The 19143-nt window shown below is 36.9% G+C and overlaps 1 protein-coding gene across 1 annotated transcript; it reads left to right on the top strand.

Moving 5' to 3' along the window:
* The first annotated feature begins 12244 nt into the window (after positions 1 to 12244).
* On the top strand, positions 12245 to 18544 carry LOC140148563 (protein O-mannose kinase-like). Its single transcript, XM_072170559.1, has 3 exons — positions 12245 to 12413; positions 14562 to 14722; positions 15775 to 18544. The coding sequence occupies exons 1-3, from the start codon at positions 12260 to 12262 to the stop codon at positions 16534 to 16536; spliced, it is 1077 nt and encodes a 358-aa protein (XP_072026660.1). The 5' UTR covers positions 12245 to 12259; the 3' UTR covers positions 16537 to 18544.
* The last annotated feature ends 599 nt before the right edge of the window (positions 18545 to 19143 follow it).

The raw sequence follows: 19143 nt of genomic DNA, 5'->3' as shown, positions 1-19143 counted from the left end.
CCCCAATCAAACACATTTCTCTTGCATTTGATCATTTCCTACTCTTCCCTAGAAAATCATTATAATACCAAATCTACACACCATGGAATTCACCATATCACGTCCAAGCACTATTCATCATATACCCCTGCATAACGAAATTCAACAATATTCAATATCCAAAGCAATCTCCTCACTACAATAGGTCCCAAAAACAGATATCCCCCACCCCACATAATCGCAAATTGACACGAAAGCTTCAATCCCATTTATTTCATCCAAAACGGTCCTGTCATACACCTTCCCCAATCAAACACATTTCTCTTGCATTTGATCATCTTCTACTCTTCCCTAGAAAAATCATTATAATACCAAATCTACACACCATGGAATTCACCGTCACGTCCAAGCTCACATTGGGCGCCCCATTCCTTTTTTAAAGGAATTTTTATTCTAACTACCATGCTACCATGCGGTTAGGTTGTAGAGAGTACTAGTGGTAATCAATGGTGTTCATTCTAATAGGTACAATGTACCAGTCACCTCTGGCATGCCTCAAGGGTCCATCTTGGGCCGTACTGATTAAAAACTTATTATTACAATTAACTTTTTTTTTTTATCTTTCCACAGTATACACCAGGTACACCGTGCTTTTATTTTATCAGCAGGTTACATACAACGTAGCATGAATAATATAATCATAGAAAACATTATGATATGTGATATGTATAAACAACAATGCATTTGTACTCAATAAACATGATACGGTATACAATTATAATTATTTTACAAAATGGAGTTCCAACGTTTATGCCATTCATTTAACCTTTTGCCAGTACATGACATGCTTTTTTTCTACCTTAGCAGTCTTCTTAAGCCTCCTAATAAAATAAGAAATATTTAGAGAACCTTGTTTATACTTCACATCATAAATGAATTTTTTCCCATGAAGAACAAGGAAGTTGAATTTGGACACATCTGGGTCAAGAATACCTAACAAAACACTTTTCATGTCCAGGTAAACCTGTTTTTTTATGATTTGATTTTGAACATCATTCCAGAAATTTCTTACAACATTACATTCCCAAAAGAGATGCTGTATAGTCTCAACTTCATGTTTACAAAAATAACACAAATTGGAATCAACATAACCAAATTTAAACATATTATTATTGGTACCAAGGTACCTATGAAGAATTTTAAATTGAAAATATCTAAGTTGGGTCGATCGGGAGGAGGACAATGGAATTTGATAAATATCACACCAATTCAAATCAATATTATCAAAGATATACGACATTTCTCCTCAGCGATTGGTGGTTTGAAGAGCTTACTAATACAGATATCACTAATGGTTTTACACACTTTAACAGTCTTCGTAATTCTGGCTAGCATCTCCTCCTGAGATGAATTAATATTATCATTGTCCTCCCCCTCTTGACACTTCTTTTCCATTTATTTGGAATGGCATAAATAAGTGAATAGTAGTCCAAAAGTTACACTTCAAATTAAACTTATCTTTTAAACGTGACAAGGCTAAAAATTCCCCATCATCATCTAAAATATCTTCCAAAAACTTAATCCCTTTACTGCACCATACATGCCTATAAATAGTGCTACCATTGATAATAATAGAAGAATTATTCCAGAGAATTTGATGTCTAAAATTATATGCAGGAGGATCATAAGTCGTAAAACACCATGCATTTACAACATCTTTAATAAAATTACTTTTAATACGATTAATACATCTAGCAGAAGGTTTTACATTACACTCCCAAATGAGATTACCACCTAAATTCTGTAAATGGTGTCTATAAAAATACTTCCAACTACTATCATTCGTATCCAGAAGACGTTTCACCCAAGCAATTTTGAGACCGTTAATAATGGATGGAACATGAATCATCTTAAGACCGCCTTGCTCGTAGTTCCCAATAATAGTACTTCTTCTAATTTTATCAGGTTTGTTTGACCAAACAAATTTGAAAATAATAGAATTCAATTCCTTAACAAATGCATCAGGCGGATTTGGGAGAACCGAAAAAGGAAAATAAGCTGTGAGAGAGCAAGAGATTTAAGAATGGTAATTTTGCCAATTGGAGTGAGATCTCTCATAGACCAAATTCTAAGAATCTCTTTGAGTTTTTTTTAATTTGGGCGCAAAGTTTAACTCAAAAGTATTATTTAGATTAGAATCAAAAAGTACTCCTAAAAGTCTAACAGGCTGAATGGTGTATGACAGATCAATATCACTAACATTGGGAGGGTTTCTACGAAAAGAGCCAAGAGCCAAAAGCTCAGATTTATCAAAATTAATTTTAAGACCTGAAAATGATTGAAATTTCTTGAGGATACAAATAATCTGTTTTAATGAATCAACATCCCTAATAAAAATCGTAGTGTCATCAGCATATGCACTTACAAGAATATCCTTATCAACAATTTTAATACCTTTCACAATATTATCATTCCTGATCATACAGTTCAGGATTTCACTACAAATAATATATAAGAGAGGGCTAAGCGGGCATCCCTGACGAAGACCGCATAATAATGGAAAAAAGGTGGATCCATGACCATTATTTGTTACACAAGACGAAATATTTGAATAGAAAACTTGGACCCATCTTATAAGATCTTGACCGAAATTAAAAAATTTAAGAGTTTTAAACAGGAAAGACCATTCTAATTTATCGAACGCTTTTTCGAAATCAATTAAAAACATTAGCCCTGGCAAGTTATTATCATTCAGATACTCAATTGTATCAAGAGCAAGCCTAATATTTTCACCAATATAGCGTCCTTTTAGAAAACCTGTTTGATCATTATGAATGATATTGGGAAGAACCTGTTTCAAACGAAGAGCAATAATTTTTGTGATGATTTTGTAGTCTGTGTTTAAAAGAGAAATTGGGCGCCAATTTTTTTAAAAAAGATGGGTCTTTGTCCTTCTTAGGTATTAAATTAATAATGCCTCTGCACTGATCAACAGAAAGGTTTCCATTCTGAAAAGAATAATTATAACTTTTAATTAAAATGTCACCTAGATCATTAAAAACAATTTATAAAACTCAGGGGAAAACCATCTGTACCAGGTGTTTTGTTATTAGGCATTGTTTTTAAAGCATCAAGACATTCCTTTCTGGTCACCTGACCCTCACATTGTTTTTGCATGTCATCATTCAACTTGGGAATATTATCATTATTATCAAAAAGATCATCATAATTAAAATCAGGAGGGTTACATGAACTATAGAGATTCTGATAATATTTCTTTTCTTCATCTAAAATTCCCTTGGGATCTGTAATTGGTTGATTGGAGTCACTGCTATACAATTTAGAGATTGTTTTCTGTCTTTGATTCCTCCTTTCTAAATTAATGAAATATTTTGAATTTCTCTCGCCATGCTCAATCCAGTTTGCTCTTGATCTAATAATTGAACCCTCAGCTTTAATCTTATACATGTCTTCAAGCTCAGATTTACACTCATTAATAGTATTTAAAAGATTATCACATGGGTCAGAACTATATTTTTCTTCAAGATTATTGATCTTATTGACCAATCTAGCTTCGAGAGTTTTGCGCTCCCTGGAAAGTTTTGCAGAATATTTCATTGTCATTGATCTAATATGACATTTTAAATAATCCCAAAGCAAATTCGGATTCAGATCTTTATTATCATCATTTTTGACAATGTCATCAATCCAGCGTTTCACAGAATTGACATAATTTATGTCATGCAAAAGTGAAGTATTAAACTTCCAGAACCCACGTCCACGAGCTGCATTACAATTAACGATATGCCATCTTGTGTATAACTTAATTGCATTATTTACTGATGATGAAATATGTTACAGTTATTTCTACCGTATTGGTGACTGACTTGCTCTTAACGGAGTTAAACATGGCACATTGGCGTCAATGCTACAAAGGGTTAATGTAGTACGGGTAAGCATTATTATAATGCTGCCCTTTGAATACAAACTTGGTAATGTAATTACAATTGTTAGCAATCCACACTGACAATCTGATGTAATGGATTCATGGTCACAATTTCAGCCAACAAACCCAACATGATGTTCTATCAATTTATTTGTAAGACAGTTGAAATAATGAAGCGTAAACCCATTATGGCAAAATCTTTAAGGGGTTTATATAAGTGATCAAATTGAATGATTTGGGATGATTTACGTATGTCTGTGTCTTGTTTCCGTGTTTATTTATGTTTTGCCTTTTGTGAGTCAACTGAGTTTGCTTTTGTTTGGATATGTTAAACCGTACGATCAGCTGTTATTGTCAGTGTAACTTGTGCCCTTTTCAAGGGGCCAATTAATTGGTGCACGCTGATTTCGGACTGTCGAGTACTTTTTATATCTGGTGGTCTTTTTAACACCACCTTCTGTATTTCCACATATTGTACTTTGTTAATCGCTCTTGTAATATTTGTGCTGTTCATGTGTAATCGTATAGGCATTAAAGCCAATAATAAACTCAGACTATGTATATTACCTATGCAGTTCTGGAACATTTAATCATGGCTAAAACATGTAAAACATATTAACCCATCAATTCCCATGCCAATTCAGCAAAAAGAACACCTTGTTATAATTAATCATGGTAATATAATCCTCATTCTGTGATAAAACCAAACTTTGCCTCTCAAACTTCAGTCATCGCGATTTTGCTACCGAAAAGACAATCATTTTAGCGATCCAAGAAACATGGCTACCTGGAACTGACGGTGATGATTTCTTTGTAAAATATGAGATTCATCATAATCCATGACACGGCGGAGGTATATGTTTCATCATTAAGAAGCAATTCTTCATATATCAAGATAACTATTCCTCATATATGTTCACACAAAAGAACAGGATGACACCTATCTTTTTGGATGAATTCTTCACCTTCCTACGTCTGTTGTAGGCATTTGTGGTCGGTTTGGAGACTTCAACTTCCACATTGAGAATGACAACTCCAATTATCAATGAGCTACCAACTTCATTCAACATGCTGGAATTGGCTGTTTTAAAACAACATGTGCACAGTTCCATTCATCGTTTGACTTAGCAAAAACATTTCAGACAGGTGAAAAATAGCGTAGTGTTGAAGTTAATTCATTTAAACATTTTATCTACCACTACGTATATCCACTGAACGTACACTGAACGTTTATACTCCTGAGAGTCCATTTTACTGGTGGATTTGTTTATGAGCTTTTATGTACTGATACCCCAGTGCTTTTGTATTCCATTCAGAGAATGTCGCTTTTGTTGTTTCATGCGGCAAATTTTATCAGGGAATCAAGGACATTTTGGTTTTTGACCTTCTATTCTTATTGGAAGAAATCAACAGGCAAAGCACAACAACAATTCCGACAAAACCCTTACCAATATGCGAAACATTTGCTTAATGTTAAGCAACACAGAACTCCATCCTTCAGTAAAATAACTGCTGAGAAATACTTCAAAGATGTCAACAAAAACAAAAGGCGAGAATACAAATACCATCCTATGAATGGCATGAAAAGACCACCAAGACCAACAACACAATTCAAGACCAAACCACCAAGACTGTCAGAGTTTAATGTCTATCTCCAAAAGCGTAGAAATGCCAGAGCTCCTGGAACCAACCGTATTCCCAACCTAGTATGAAAGAAACGTCCAAGAATAACTGGACTGCTTCATGAAGTTATCTGTGACATCTGGAGAAGCACATCAATACCTAGACATGGAGAATAGGTGAAAGGACAATCGAGTACCTGACAGAGAGCAAACATATACAATGCTGCTCAGAAATGTTTTATGGAGAAGATATCAGGATGTTTGGAACACACAGAGGCACTCACTGAAATGCTCCAAGATGCCAAACGGAACAGCAAGCCAATTGTTACATCCTGGCTAGATTTGCAAAATGCATATGGCAATGTACCACACAATCTTATACAGTTTGCCTTGGAATAGTACGATGTACCAGAACACATTAGAAAGATCATCTTCCATTATTACGATGAGCTTTTCATCAGAGTGAAAACAAGATTGGACCACAGACTGGATTGTTGTACTGGTGTCTTCCAAGGATGTCCATTATCTTGCATCTTATTCCTAGCAGTCTTCAATCTGTGTCTGGATCTTATTGACCAACCCAGCCACCGCATGAGTAGCTCAGACCTTACATCGTAAGCCAAGGCATATACAGATGATCTGATCCTCGTAGCAAGAAGCCCAGAGAGTTCCCAGCAAAATAAGAAAACCAAGAAGAGGTGGAATGGAGTTAAAGAGCTCGAACAGAGAGAGAGCGCCACCTCATCTTAAATGAGATGAACCGAGGTCAAACTGACCGGGCAGGACTGGGTTTCAAGAAAACCCAAAAGCATATTAAGGACATGAGCCAAAAAGAGCACAGAAAATGCTTGACTAATCTGTTGAAAGAAGTGAATGAAGAAGATATGCTGGTCTACCTCTACGGATGTGCTAAACAAGGACAGTGGTTGAGATGGGACTCTGCCATGCAGACTGACAGCTCATGGAAGAAGCTCCTATATGTCTGGACACCAGAGCTCCTGTTTTTCCATATGCCATCCATGACCAACTTCCTTCACCTGCTAATCTGAAACTGTGGGGGTAAACAAATCTTGGACTGTGCCAATTTTACCGTAACTGTACTCTGATCCACATAATGCAGCTACTCGCTTGAGAATGGAAGGTACAACTGGCGCCATGACCATACACTAAGAACAATAGCATCAGGCCTCATCAGGAGGAGAACCTAGCCAATGCGTACGCCAGGAAAAAGTGTAAATATGAAGACCTGGTAGCCGAATGTGAAAACAGAGGATGGACTGTGTTGTACTTCCCTGTAGAAGTGGGAAGCAGAAACTTACCTTAGGAGTCCCAAAGGGGAAAAGAAAACCAATCCTAGACACTAGATGTTTAATGCACGATAAGCATATCTACGCGGTTCAAACTTGATATGCACAACGCAAACATGGCAAAAGTGACCCAACACGTTTTCTGGACGATTTAATTAATCGGACATAACTTTTGAACCCAAGCAAGTAAAGAAACCAACTAAACGTCATCTTTTAGCTAAGATATAACTGATTGTAGTGCATATAACATTAAGTGCCATAACTCTTTTAGTTTTTTCCTGAGAGGTCAAAATGCAATTGTATACATTTTATTGTTACACCCTGTACATGCGATTCATGTGCAGCTTCTAGGAGAACGCTCTAGATTTAGAGTGCAACAAAGAGCATGATGATCAGATGGCAATCCAATGGTCAAATAAACATTGTTTGCAACACATGATTCAGCTCGTGTGAAAAGCACATCAAAGGTGTGCAAAGAATCACCATCTGCTGAAGACGCTAGTCGACCTAGAGCGAAAACGTCCCACACTGCCAAACGTGAATACAACCAATCACAAATTTGCGAAGCAATCAGCAAAGAGCTCATAATTTCAGCATGCTTACGTCGAGTGTTGAACTCGAACTGTGATGGCCCTCCGTATCTTTCTGTCTTGCAGTGCTGTTACCATGTGATTGTCAGTAGATTCAAGTCCGGTGTCTTGTCTGAGAATGTCGACATACGTTAGGGCGGGTCTTGTTCTCAGGGCATAATCCAATACCACTACATATAGATATGGAGCAAGAGTGTCACCCTGCGGTACCCCGGCCATTAATTCAAAGAGGTTTGTTTCTCCATCAGGTGAAATCACTTTTGCTTTTGTCTTTGCATACATGTTGCCAATGGCTTTAACAAGCTTCTCAGGCACCCCGTAGGCTTTCAGGATTTTCAGCCTGTGAGAAGTCTTGCCCCTTCTTCCCCCCTGTGGGAGGCCTTATTCTGTTATTCTTAGCCCATTGTTTTACCATTTTCGTCAAAGTTTGCCTCCCTGGAATTTTGCCTTGCCATACCCCCACCCCCCCCACCCCTCTGAAAAAGTCCTGGCTACGCCACTGAGCAGTACTGGTTTAGCGAGACCTTAGCACTGCCTTCGACACCATCGAACATGACATTTGCCTACTCGTATGGTTTCGGTTGAAAAGTGCTTTCAATCCGACCTATATAAAGGGACACCCAGGTAATGAACATCAGCAGTGAAGATTTTCCACACATTATCTTGTACCATGGGGAGACGATTCGTCGGTGGAGCACCTCTCTTCAACCTATATTTGACCTCGTCACCGAGACATCAAAGCATGTCATGTATGCGGATGGCTCTCAAGTCTATCTAGCTTCAAACCTCTGGACCAGTTTCTTGCAATCTCAACCCTGGAATGAGGACATCAAGGACTAGGTAATCATAAATAACAAGCTTCAATTCAATGACGAGAATGTTGACATTTCATGTTTTACCCTCAGCTCCGTGAACAACGTCCTGCCCATAGGATTGAAGATACTCTTGCACAATGCACAGAAGTACGCATAAAACCTTGTGTAGTTTTCGACCGCACTTTTTTACAGAAAAAAAATGCTGGTCCATGCCTTCATCTCCTCTCGGATTGACAATGTCAGTCTCTTTGCAGGAATTCCGGACTGTGAGTTCAACAAACTGCCCTTCAAAACGCAGCTGAGAGGCTTGTGTGCATTGATCAAAGAGGTTGAAAACCTTACGTCAATCCTGCAACAGCTTCATTGGTTACCAGTGTCCCAGAGAATTAAACGCCTCTCGTACATGTTGTAACATATTCGATCAAGACGATCTAGCTCACAAGGAGCAGCTGTATTTTACTTATTTTTTTTACTCTGGAACCTAGAGTAGATGAGTGTATTTTCAGTCAACAGTACCGGGATGATCCCTGCTCTTTTTGAAATAGCCTGTGACGTTCTTTAACGTGCACACTGCATTAATGTCAGAAATATATGTACACGGGACCGACGGCTTAAAGTGCCCTCCGAAGCACAGAGCAAGTAGAGTAAAGTGCCTTGCTCAAGGACACAAAGAGCCAGCCGAGCTCAGGCGGACCTGGGATTCGAACCCTCGACCCTTGGATTCACAGTCCAACGCCTTAACCGCTAGGCCACGCTCCCCCTCTTGCTACTCCCCGCCTGCTCATTACATTATGTATACAATCTGACTCGGTGTCTCCGTTCTTCAAACCACGGCTTTCTCCCCGTACCAAGGACATTCTTGCCAATTATTCAGGTCGTGCCTTTTCAGTTGTCCTCGCCCGGGGTCACTCGGCGTGATATGCCCTCCAACGTATTGAACTAGAGTGAAACCGTTACACACCGACATCGCCTGGCTAATAATTACTTGGTGCAGCAGAGATACCCGGGATCGATACACGTGTATGGCAATCCAAGGGGTCCAAAAGCGTGGAACAGCTACGCGTAGCTTCTTTCTCGTTACGAGCAGCTGTATGACCAATCAAAATAGTCAGATTTAATCACGTGGTTGGGTCGTTAGCTGCGCGTAGTATAGTTATAGGTATCCTCTTTCACAATTATTATCTTGTAATTAATTTACGGAATTAGCATAGATAACGAACGGGTAAAGGAGGCCAAATCACAGCACGTGTCAAGAGAACATGTTGCTAATGCCTGGCTAAAATGACACAAAGCATATTTATTTAGTGTTTCCAAGTTTACACCGTGTTTAATAGCAAGTAACTTTATACTCGGGCTGTATTAGCGGTGCAGGGGATATGAAGGTCAAACAACAACTACTACTGATGTAAAGCGCTGTGTAAAGATATTGCAGGAAAGCGATATCACATGCCACTGTGTAAATATGGAGAGAGTAAAATGGGTCATCATTTTTTTTCGGAACGGGGGGGGACCTAAATTTACAAAAAGTCGGCGTCAATAAAATTGCGGCCCTCACTATTTCGGCATCAAAATGTTATGACCCCGACTCCCACCACCGATACACCTTACCCCTAGACAGGCTAAAATTGTATTGAAATCAGTCTTTTGAATACAATAAACACACTATCTGTAGTCATCTTGTGACTCCTACATTTCGTCATTATCAATTTATGACTCCCTCCCCTTATTTTTCTTTCCAAAAAGTATGACCCCCTATATTTGGGATCCCTTCCGAAGAAAATGATAGCCCCTAAATATAGAACAATCATCATTCTGTTCAGATATTACTTTAATAGCACCTATACCATTTTTTGCTGATATACTACAGATATTTTCATTTACAAAATTAACAACGTAATATTTGTGAGAGAGGATGTTTACATCAGCTCCACGTGTTTAAAACCGCGAATCTGATTGGTTAATAAGCTGCACGTAACGAGAAAGAAGCTACGCGTAGCAGTTCCACGCTTTTGGACCCCTTGGCTTGCCATACACGTGAATTGCTATGCACGATTTTGATATCAGACGAAAATCTTCGGATACCGGGGTAGAAAATGATGAATATCTCCCGTAAATGATTTCGTCTCAAGAAACCAGATCTGGTCTCATACACTTGAAAATACGTGTTGAACAGATATGATAGTCGTTAGCTTGCGTCTTGAGAAAAGGCCGTGCGTCTTGACTCAAAATCTGACCAAAATTCTAATTTTATATTGCGTTGGTCCTGTATGGACTACAGCGCGCAGGCTATAGCTGCACTCACTACTCCCGTGGAAGCAGTATAAAAGTCGATGACCATTGACCTCGATGGCCTATACAAGGTTACTCACACACTAGAGAAATCAATTACCCGGCTATTGCCAGTAGCCTTAGTCAGGTCCCTCGAATCATTATGCGTCGGAACAAAATGGCCAAGCGTGGCTGTGGATTCAACCTACCATGGCGATTTCTGCCATGAAGATATCGGGGCGATGACACTGTGCGTTGATCAGTTCAACTAAATAGGCACATTATTTAAGACCCATCTTTTTATGATATATTTGGCTAAGTGAATGTATTGTTGTATATCGCGTTGGCTCATCACTTCTGATTTTGTGTCGATCGTGTAATATTAAATTTCATTTGTTGTAATGATTTTTAAATGCCACTTGCCTTTTCACCGCTGTTTGTCGTTTTACTGGTCATTGCTGCTCGTATAACTTATTAGAACATTGAGGGCGCTATTCCCTAATTGGTATACAGGCGGTATTGATTTACAATAAATATAATAAGCGGCCTCAATTTTGTAACTAATTGGTGAATAAATAGATAAAGTAAAGTAAATTAACATGTAAATGAAGAAACGCAAGCATTATAAATAAAGCAAAAACATCAGATAACATGAATTTAACAACTATAATAATACAAAGCTGAAAATTTAGTAGTGTTTTGCTTTTCAAATTACTGAATTGTTACAACCAAATAGCAGTGCTTTATTGTAGCTCTTATGTATAGCGGTATTTAAATTTGTCATTGTTTATTATTATAGAATGGTGATATACATATTTCGCAATAACTTTATCTTTACTCTTGCTATATTATTAAAGGCATTTGTATGCACCTTTTGAATAAAACGCTCTAAACAAGGAAAGCAACACGGAAACGCTTAAATGCAAACTAATGTCTAGTGGTTTGCAAAGTGGGATCCCAAAAAATTGGCATGGACAAGGGGGGTGGAAGCAATTTTGGCACACCAATTTGAAATTTTGCACCCGGCTCATAATTATTGCACAGCCCCTTATGGACATGGCAAACTATAGAGGTTATCCGTGTTCTATAAGTTGCATATCCTATCAGCGACTGCTATACCTTGTTTAGGACTTTCAAAAGAAGTACCTGCATGTGCAACCATGACTGCTTCAAAATAGCCCGCCAAAGTTTGAAAGTCATGCAGGTAACTCCGAGGTCGTGCATTGAATTGGTTTGAATGAAGAATACTACGGGAATCAGCGCCTTTTGTTAGAAGTCACGCATGAATAAAGTGGATACCCTCTATTATAAGCTGATAATACATGTAATATAGTCGATCTCATTGGAATTAGGCAGGGATATCTGTTGTTACCAGTCCTAATCACCCTGTTTCTGAGTTTGTAATGAACATGAAAAAGAGGCACGGTTGTTATAATCGTCATGCCACATCCTCTGGTGCCACCAAGGAGTCGCACTCGAGAGCAAAAGGGGTATGATCAAAATAATCCAGCTATTACGTCCCTGAATATGACAAAAATAATTAGTTCAGAGAATTCAAACGGTTGATCGATATCGTCCTTTTATAATTATTCCATATGTTATAGATTAGGGTTAAATGGTCGATGAATGGCTATATCTCATGATCTCATCAATATTATATAGTGGCGAGGCTTGTCATGTGTGTGTAAAGTGGACACAACACTGTAATATCATTGCATTTACCCATCGATAGATGATTCAAATAATGGCTCGACGAACAAATACATTTAAATTGTGTTTCCTCTTGATAGCATCATTGGCATTCATTGGCTATCAACTGCTGTTGAAGAGTTCTGTTTGCCCGAGATTACCAGCTGGTGGTCAGGGTGTCCGACAATTGGATCCAGGTAAGGAAGAATATTCTGGGTTTAGGTAGATGATTATAAATGATTATGCTGTAGCATAATTGTTTAATAGCTCTTAAGGGATCTGGAATGAGCGTTTTGAGCGTTTCAACAGTATTTTTGTGGGACATGAGAGCACATCAGACATATCGAATTGCATTCTGAATACGAAGAATGTCTTTCTGATATCAAATAATTTTCATTTTTGAAATTCACGATATAATACAATTTATATGACAAATTATTAAAATTTGATATTTTTCACATTTTTGAGATATAACAGTCCTCGAAGTAAATTTGATAAATGTAATGATATATTCTTAAAGTGTATGTAGCTGGGAGGAAAAGCCGACGATCAATTGAAAATTTTGCCCTTTCATATTGAAGATATGGATTTTTTCCCCAAAAGACCTAATTTATTTTGGTGTTTTGGGAAAAAAAATCCATAACTTCAATACGAAAGGTCACAATTTTCAATTGATCGTCGGCTTTTCATCCGTCTACATACACTTTAAGTATAAATCATCAGATTTATAAAGTTGACTTCGAGTACTGTTAAATATCAAAAATATCAATTTTTAATGATTTGTCATAAAATGTGTATTACATTGCGAATTTCAAAAAATCCAAATTATTTGATATCAGAAGGGCATTCTTCGTATTCAGAATGCCATTCGATATGTCTGATGTGCTTTAATGTCCTACAATAAATACTGTCCAAACGTTCATACCCCACCCCTTAATCACTATACATTTACACAGATTGGCCAAAAGTATTCCAACGTCGCTAAAAAAGAGTAATTTGGCAAACTAATTAACAATCATCCAATATCCTGTCGATTTCACTTTATGTACTAGATGGTAATGCTCTTTGCATGAAATTAGTAAATATCAGGCTAACCAATGCGTAATCAAAGAATGGTCCAGTAAGTCAGTCCTCATATACCAAGATCATGTGTTGCATAATACAGTACTTTCATTGTGACTATGAATGAACGCATTCATCATGATTAATAACGCAGTCAAGCGTCCATTGGGCCTTCATTTTAAATTTTTTTAAATCACCTTAAAAGGGTACATCCTCCTCAGAGCTACTGTTTTGGACAACCGTACACTTTGGTTTTTAAAGCAAAAACAGTGTTAATATGATCCACAAAATGGCGTCAAATTTGGGCCTTCGTTTTGAAATGTTCCACCGCCCCTGGGTGGAAAAATTATTATGGATATCAAGTGGTAGAAATGGGAAATTGCCAGCCTTAGAAGACAAAGGTCCGCCGATCAAATTCGGGAGACTCAGAAGAAAATAAAAGTCAAGTGCATGGCTACCCCATAATGCATTGAATGACCTTGATCCACATCAAACACATTGTCTTGGTGTGTTCATTACTGGTTTCAATGTACGTATATGTAACCACGTGACCTTAATTATTGCAATTGTGAGATTCCCGACTCCCGAGTCTGACGTCTTGCAAGACGTCGCTCATTCATCTTTAACTGTTATTTTGCATCAAATCACCTTCTGCATGTTCTGTGCAACCTTCTTCCCTAACCATTGTCCTGGTACATTACGCATTTCCCGAAACCAATTAAACTATTTGGCAACCACTCTAAAGGCATCTGGACATTATTTGGACTAAAGTTTCTCTACATTCAAACGGATTTCCATTACTTCCATTATTCCGCCAATATAAGAACTGGAATACTCCCAAAACATCACCACATGTGACCTTTCATAATTATACCATTTAGTTAGCCTGATCTTACTTATTTCTTGCAAAGAACATTGCTGAAACCGACAGGATATTGATGAATGTTTAACTTACAGTCTGCCGAATTCGTTTTTAGCGACGTTGAGTGCAATACATTATGGACATTAGCCAATTGCACTAGCTCTAAAAGGCTATTGGCCTACGGTACATTTTTTAATATTTATAACTGAATGGATATAATTTGATATCAAACATGTACCAAAATGGCTGACCCGACATTGGAATAGCATTAGATGATGTAAAAATGTAAAATTACTTTTTGGGAATGTACTTTGTATACTTGCTGGAAGGCAATGTTACCTGGTTTTATTTTATTTTATTTTATTTTATTTTTCATCTTTCGACACCTTGGATTTGATTCTATCGTATGTGTTATTTTCAGGTGTTGTGGATAAACACCAATTAAATGACACCGACACGAAATGCAGTCCAGGACATTTTCAACTGAATAATGATGGTATTTGTCATCCCATGTTAACCTGTAAGGACATTCAGGACAACGTTACTAGTATTAAAGAAATCGGTGTGGGACTAATTAAGAAAGTAAGTTGATGGTTTCCTATTTTTTGCGATTTTGTTTCTCAAAAGTAGCGCCATAACTATAATCTTTATATCGCTGGCAAGATGAGTAATTGGGTATATCTGTCACCCCTGTATGGCCTTGCATGACCTCTAGTAGTGGCCTGGCCAGTGGGGAAGGGGGGGGGGTCAGCGCTCATTATTGCCGTCGGTGGCATGGCGCGCCTTGGCGAAAAAGAATTGTTTGAACTACCCAGTAAACACAAAACATTTTTAAAACGTTACAAACAGGTTATATTTTGGGTTTTTGGTTTTGGTAAGAACATTTAAAGAACATTAATTGTCGTGTTATATTAAGGTCATGAAAACGTGTTAAAGCGTTTTGTATGAAAACACACTACAACAGTATTTTAAAATGTTTTCAAAATGTTATTGTCAAATATTTTTGGCAAACATTCTTTTTGCCGAATATTTTGTCAACACTTAAATAACATTAGGTTAGAATATTTCCACAAGTTATCACAAAATGTTTTTGAATGTTATGAAAATGTTTTATACCCTTTATATGCCCTTGATATAAACCGACATTTAAACGCTTTCTGGCAACCTCTTCTAACCTTTTGTTAATCATGTCCAAAACGGTTTGTGTTTGCTGGGTACATGTGAAGTAACAAAATATATGTTGCCCCGGCAAACTATGGGCCATAGCTGCCCAGTGGACATTTGACAATATTGTACTCATCTACTGATGGCAGCTACACAAGACAGCTATTGCACTTCTTTACAGTGACTTTTATTCTTTTCCCACTATATTTCCACTCTTTTCTCTCATTTTCAATTAGAGAGTAGCAGCTGCGCTATATGTGGGGAAAATATGTATGATATCTTTAGAAATGAAGAGTTTTAGTGATATTTTGGTATTATTACAATAGAAGTGAAAGTTTAGAAAAACACCTTACTTTGGTATTGACTCCATAACCCCATTTATTTACAAAAAAAAAAAAAAATAATTTATCAAAATGTACACTTTATTAAGTTTCATTAAAACATAGTATTGTTCTCTATTTCGTGACCAGGTTCATCTTGCCAGATGGAAGACATACCAAGTAAGCCTTGTGAAATTATCTCATTCGTCTTTCAACAATTACTTTTTATCTGCGGCAAAAATGCTGCAACAGTCTCAAGGTAGTCCGTTTGTAACACAACTTCTTGGATTTTGCCCATCGTCATCAACCCCTGCAATGGTTACCGAGTATCACAGATTTGGGTCGTTAAAAAACATCAACAGCATATTAAAGGAAAATGGTAAAGACAATGGAGCGACGAGATTCAGACTTTGTCTTGATTATGTCAAAATCATTAATTTTCTTCATTCTAGTCCGACTGGTACTCGTGTCATGTGCGATAGCAGTTATTTAAAGAAAACACTTTCACAATTTTTAGTGACGTCTGATCTCCACATTGTTCTTAACGATGTAGACGTACTTCCTGTTGTCGATTCATCCAAAAGAATTTTAACCAATTGTGGACATTACCAGGTAGTTGGAAACTTTGCTGCTCCAGAACAATTGTGGCCTTACGCAGGGGTTAAATTCAACGAAAGCCAAATGCCAGGTTATGACGAGAAGACAGACATCTGGAAGATTCCAGCAGTAGTAGATTATTTGTTAGGAAGAAACGTCTATGGAGATCTCGTCAGGTTCATTTTGTCAAAATTTCATAAAAAATGTCATAGTAAGGATCCAAAACTCAGGCCTACTGCAGCTGAAGTTTTAAAAGAATACTTAGCTGTACAACAAATATTGAATGTTACAGAGCAAAGTGGTTTAATATTTTAATTTCATAACTTTGTAGCTATGAAAGCCATAATGTGTGATTTTCTCAACAGCGACGCCCTCAATTTTTCATTAATTATTGAAATGCCCAATGGTGTACTAAATACATTGTGAAAGACTAAGCCTGAAGTGATTTAATTACAGTAAAATTTATGTTTTTATATATAATAAAACCAGAGATCTCCGGTTTTATTCCGGGTTCACCAATCGAGTGATGGTTGACACCTCTCGCATACACGGACTGTATCATTGAATTAGTGACGTATAAACTGTGTGCATATCGCTATTCGTCATATGTCTTATTTTAACACTCCGACTACATGAAGCCCTGCTCAATAAATATTACGATCGGCGACCTAATACATGCATTGACAATTATAGAAAAGAAATGTTCTTCTTTCATTTGTTAGCTTTTGTTTGGCTGGAAATTAAAAGGGGACAATGTGATCATGGTGATCAGTGAAAACTAACATTTTGTGAAAAACAAATAAAAATCTATTTTTATGCAAATCGCACATAATATTGCTATTAAAGGGATTTTTATACTTCTCGATCTCTGGCTACTTTTTAAAACATGCTTAATGTTTATGTACAACAAATTTCTTGCAGATTAATTCGTTTAGCAAATTTGTATTTCGTTCTGCTACACCAGAACGAAATTACAACACAGTGGCCCATGGAGATATGTAATTATGCATAACTCGCAAACGCAAAATCGGAAACAACCGACATTTTGTGAATAAGCTTTTGTCGTGGATATCTACTGGAAAAAAGAGGATGCTAGGATCACGAAATACTCCTTAAATATTAAACAGTAATACTGCATAATAGCGTTTGTCAGTCAAGAACCAGAGAACAACTTGAAGCTGAATAAATCTTACAATGGTCAATGCTATTGGAAGGTCCATCCGTAAACAGTACCCGAATATCCTTGAAAACATGTTGCCAAATCCGAACTTATTTCCCTGCAGAATACTAGTAATTCCCCCTCATATTTTTGTAATGTTGATGTCAGCATTTTCATGTTGTTCTCTAAATGTGCGATGCGTGACTCTTCTTTTCCCTATGAATGTAAACTTCATGTACATCAACAAACTGAAAATGGTTGATTTAATAGGATGCTGGAATTGTACAACCCATTTGAGATGATTGCGGGGACATTGTTCCAAATACAAGAAACAACGAATAACTAAAAGCAACAAGCAAACCGGGCAAGCAAAACTTTTATCAAGGGTTTTGAAAGAACACTGATTGAGTGTTTTGAAAGAACGCTCAATCATCAGTGATTATAATGCTTTCGGGTGATTTAACTTCGATGCCGTATAATTATATATACGTATAAGTATAAGTAACATTACTTCCTGTGTTTTCATAGACACATACATATTAAAGGAGTATTTCGTGATCCCAGCATCCTCTATTTATGTCATTTTTTCATTAGATATCCACGAAAAAAACCCATTCCCAAAATTTCAGTTGATTCCGATTTTGCGTTCGCGAGTTATGCATGATTATGTGTATTACACTGCTCCATAGACAATGCGTTGTAATTTCGTTCTGGTGCACCAGAACGAAATTCAAATTTCACGATATCTTTGCTAAACGAATTAATCTGCAAGAAATATTTTGTACATAAACATTATGTAGCCAGAGGTTTCCAGTGATATAAAAATCTCAACTTTTTTTTGAGAAAAGTGGGGGATGAGGCTGTGGATCACGAAATGCCCTTTTAAGTAAGAGGCTAGTTTCATTATTTATCGTGTATAATGCATTATTTTAATTTTCATATAAATACATCTGTATTGAGGTAACATCACGAAAGTCTTAAGAAACCCCAAGTATGACTTTAAGCTTTATCTATGTTTTAGGTTGTTATTTAAACTGACGTATATGCAGTATGACTGTGAGTATGAGAATCCACGCAATAAATTAAACCTTTTTACACTTATTTTGCAAACTGGACATTATTCCTATTTTAGGAATATGAAATAAAATAAAATACTGATAATAAATCCGCATCTCGATTTTAAGAGTTAGTGTAAAATTTTATTCTCTTTCACTTCAAATTTGGAATAAAATGTATGACCAAACACTGGGTCCGTCAAGGATTGATTCACGTTTCAACAATATAATATCGACCCGGCATATCGATCCAATTTACGCATCGCTATACTTCAGTTGTTTGATTTGGTTGAAACAATGTGGTAATATTATATTCAATAATTCAATAATCAGAGCAACACGTTTTGTTCATGCTTCCTATAACAAATCAATATTTTTTATCCTTTTCTGTATTGTTTTATTTTAAATATTTTGTTCTGAATTTTAAAAAGTGTATTATCGTTCACTTGTGGCTTGTGTATTCTGCTATATATACTATCAGAGTTTTTGTACTTGCATGCATTGCTACTTTTCTGTATTCCATCACCCGTGTTCCACGTAGACAAAAGAATGAAGAAAGTTTACACTAGAATATAATTTTACATCGATTGTTAAACGGCTTTAATCCACCCAATTGAGCAGTTACAACACCATGCACCAGTTTGGTTTCGAAGGGGACCCAGTAATGGCCGAATGAATTCTGACCATCACTTGGCTCGTTGGATTCGT

This window comes from Amphiura filiformis, chromosome 3, assembly GCF_039555335.1.
Source record: "Amphiura filiformis chromosome 3, Afil_fr2py, whole genome shotgun sequence".
Classification (NCBI taxonomy): Eukaryota; Metazoa; Echinodermata; class Ophiuroidea; order Amphilepidida; family Amphiuridae; genus Amphiura; species Amphiura filiformis.
This window is presented reverse-complemented; position numbering and strand designations above follow the sequence as displayed.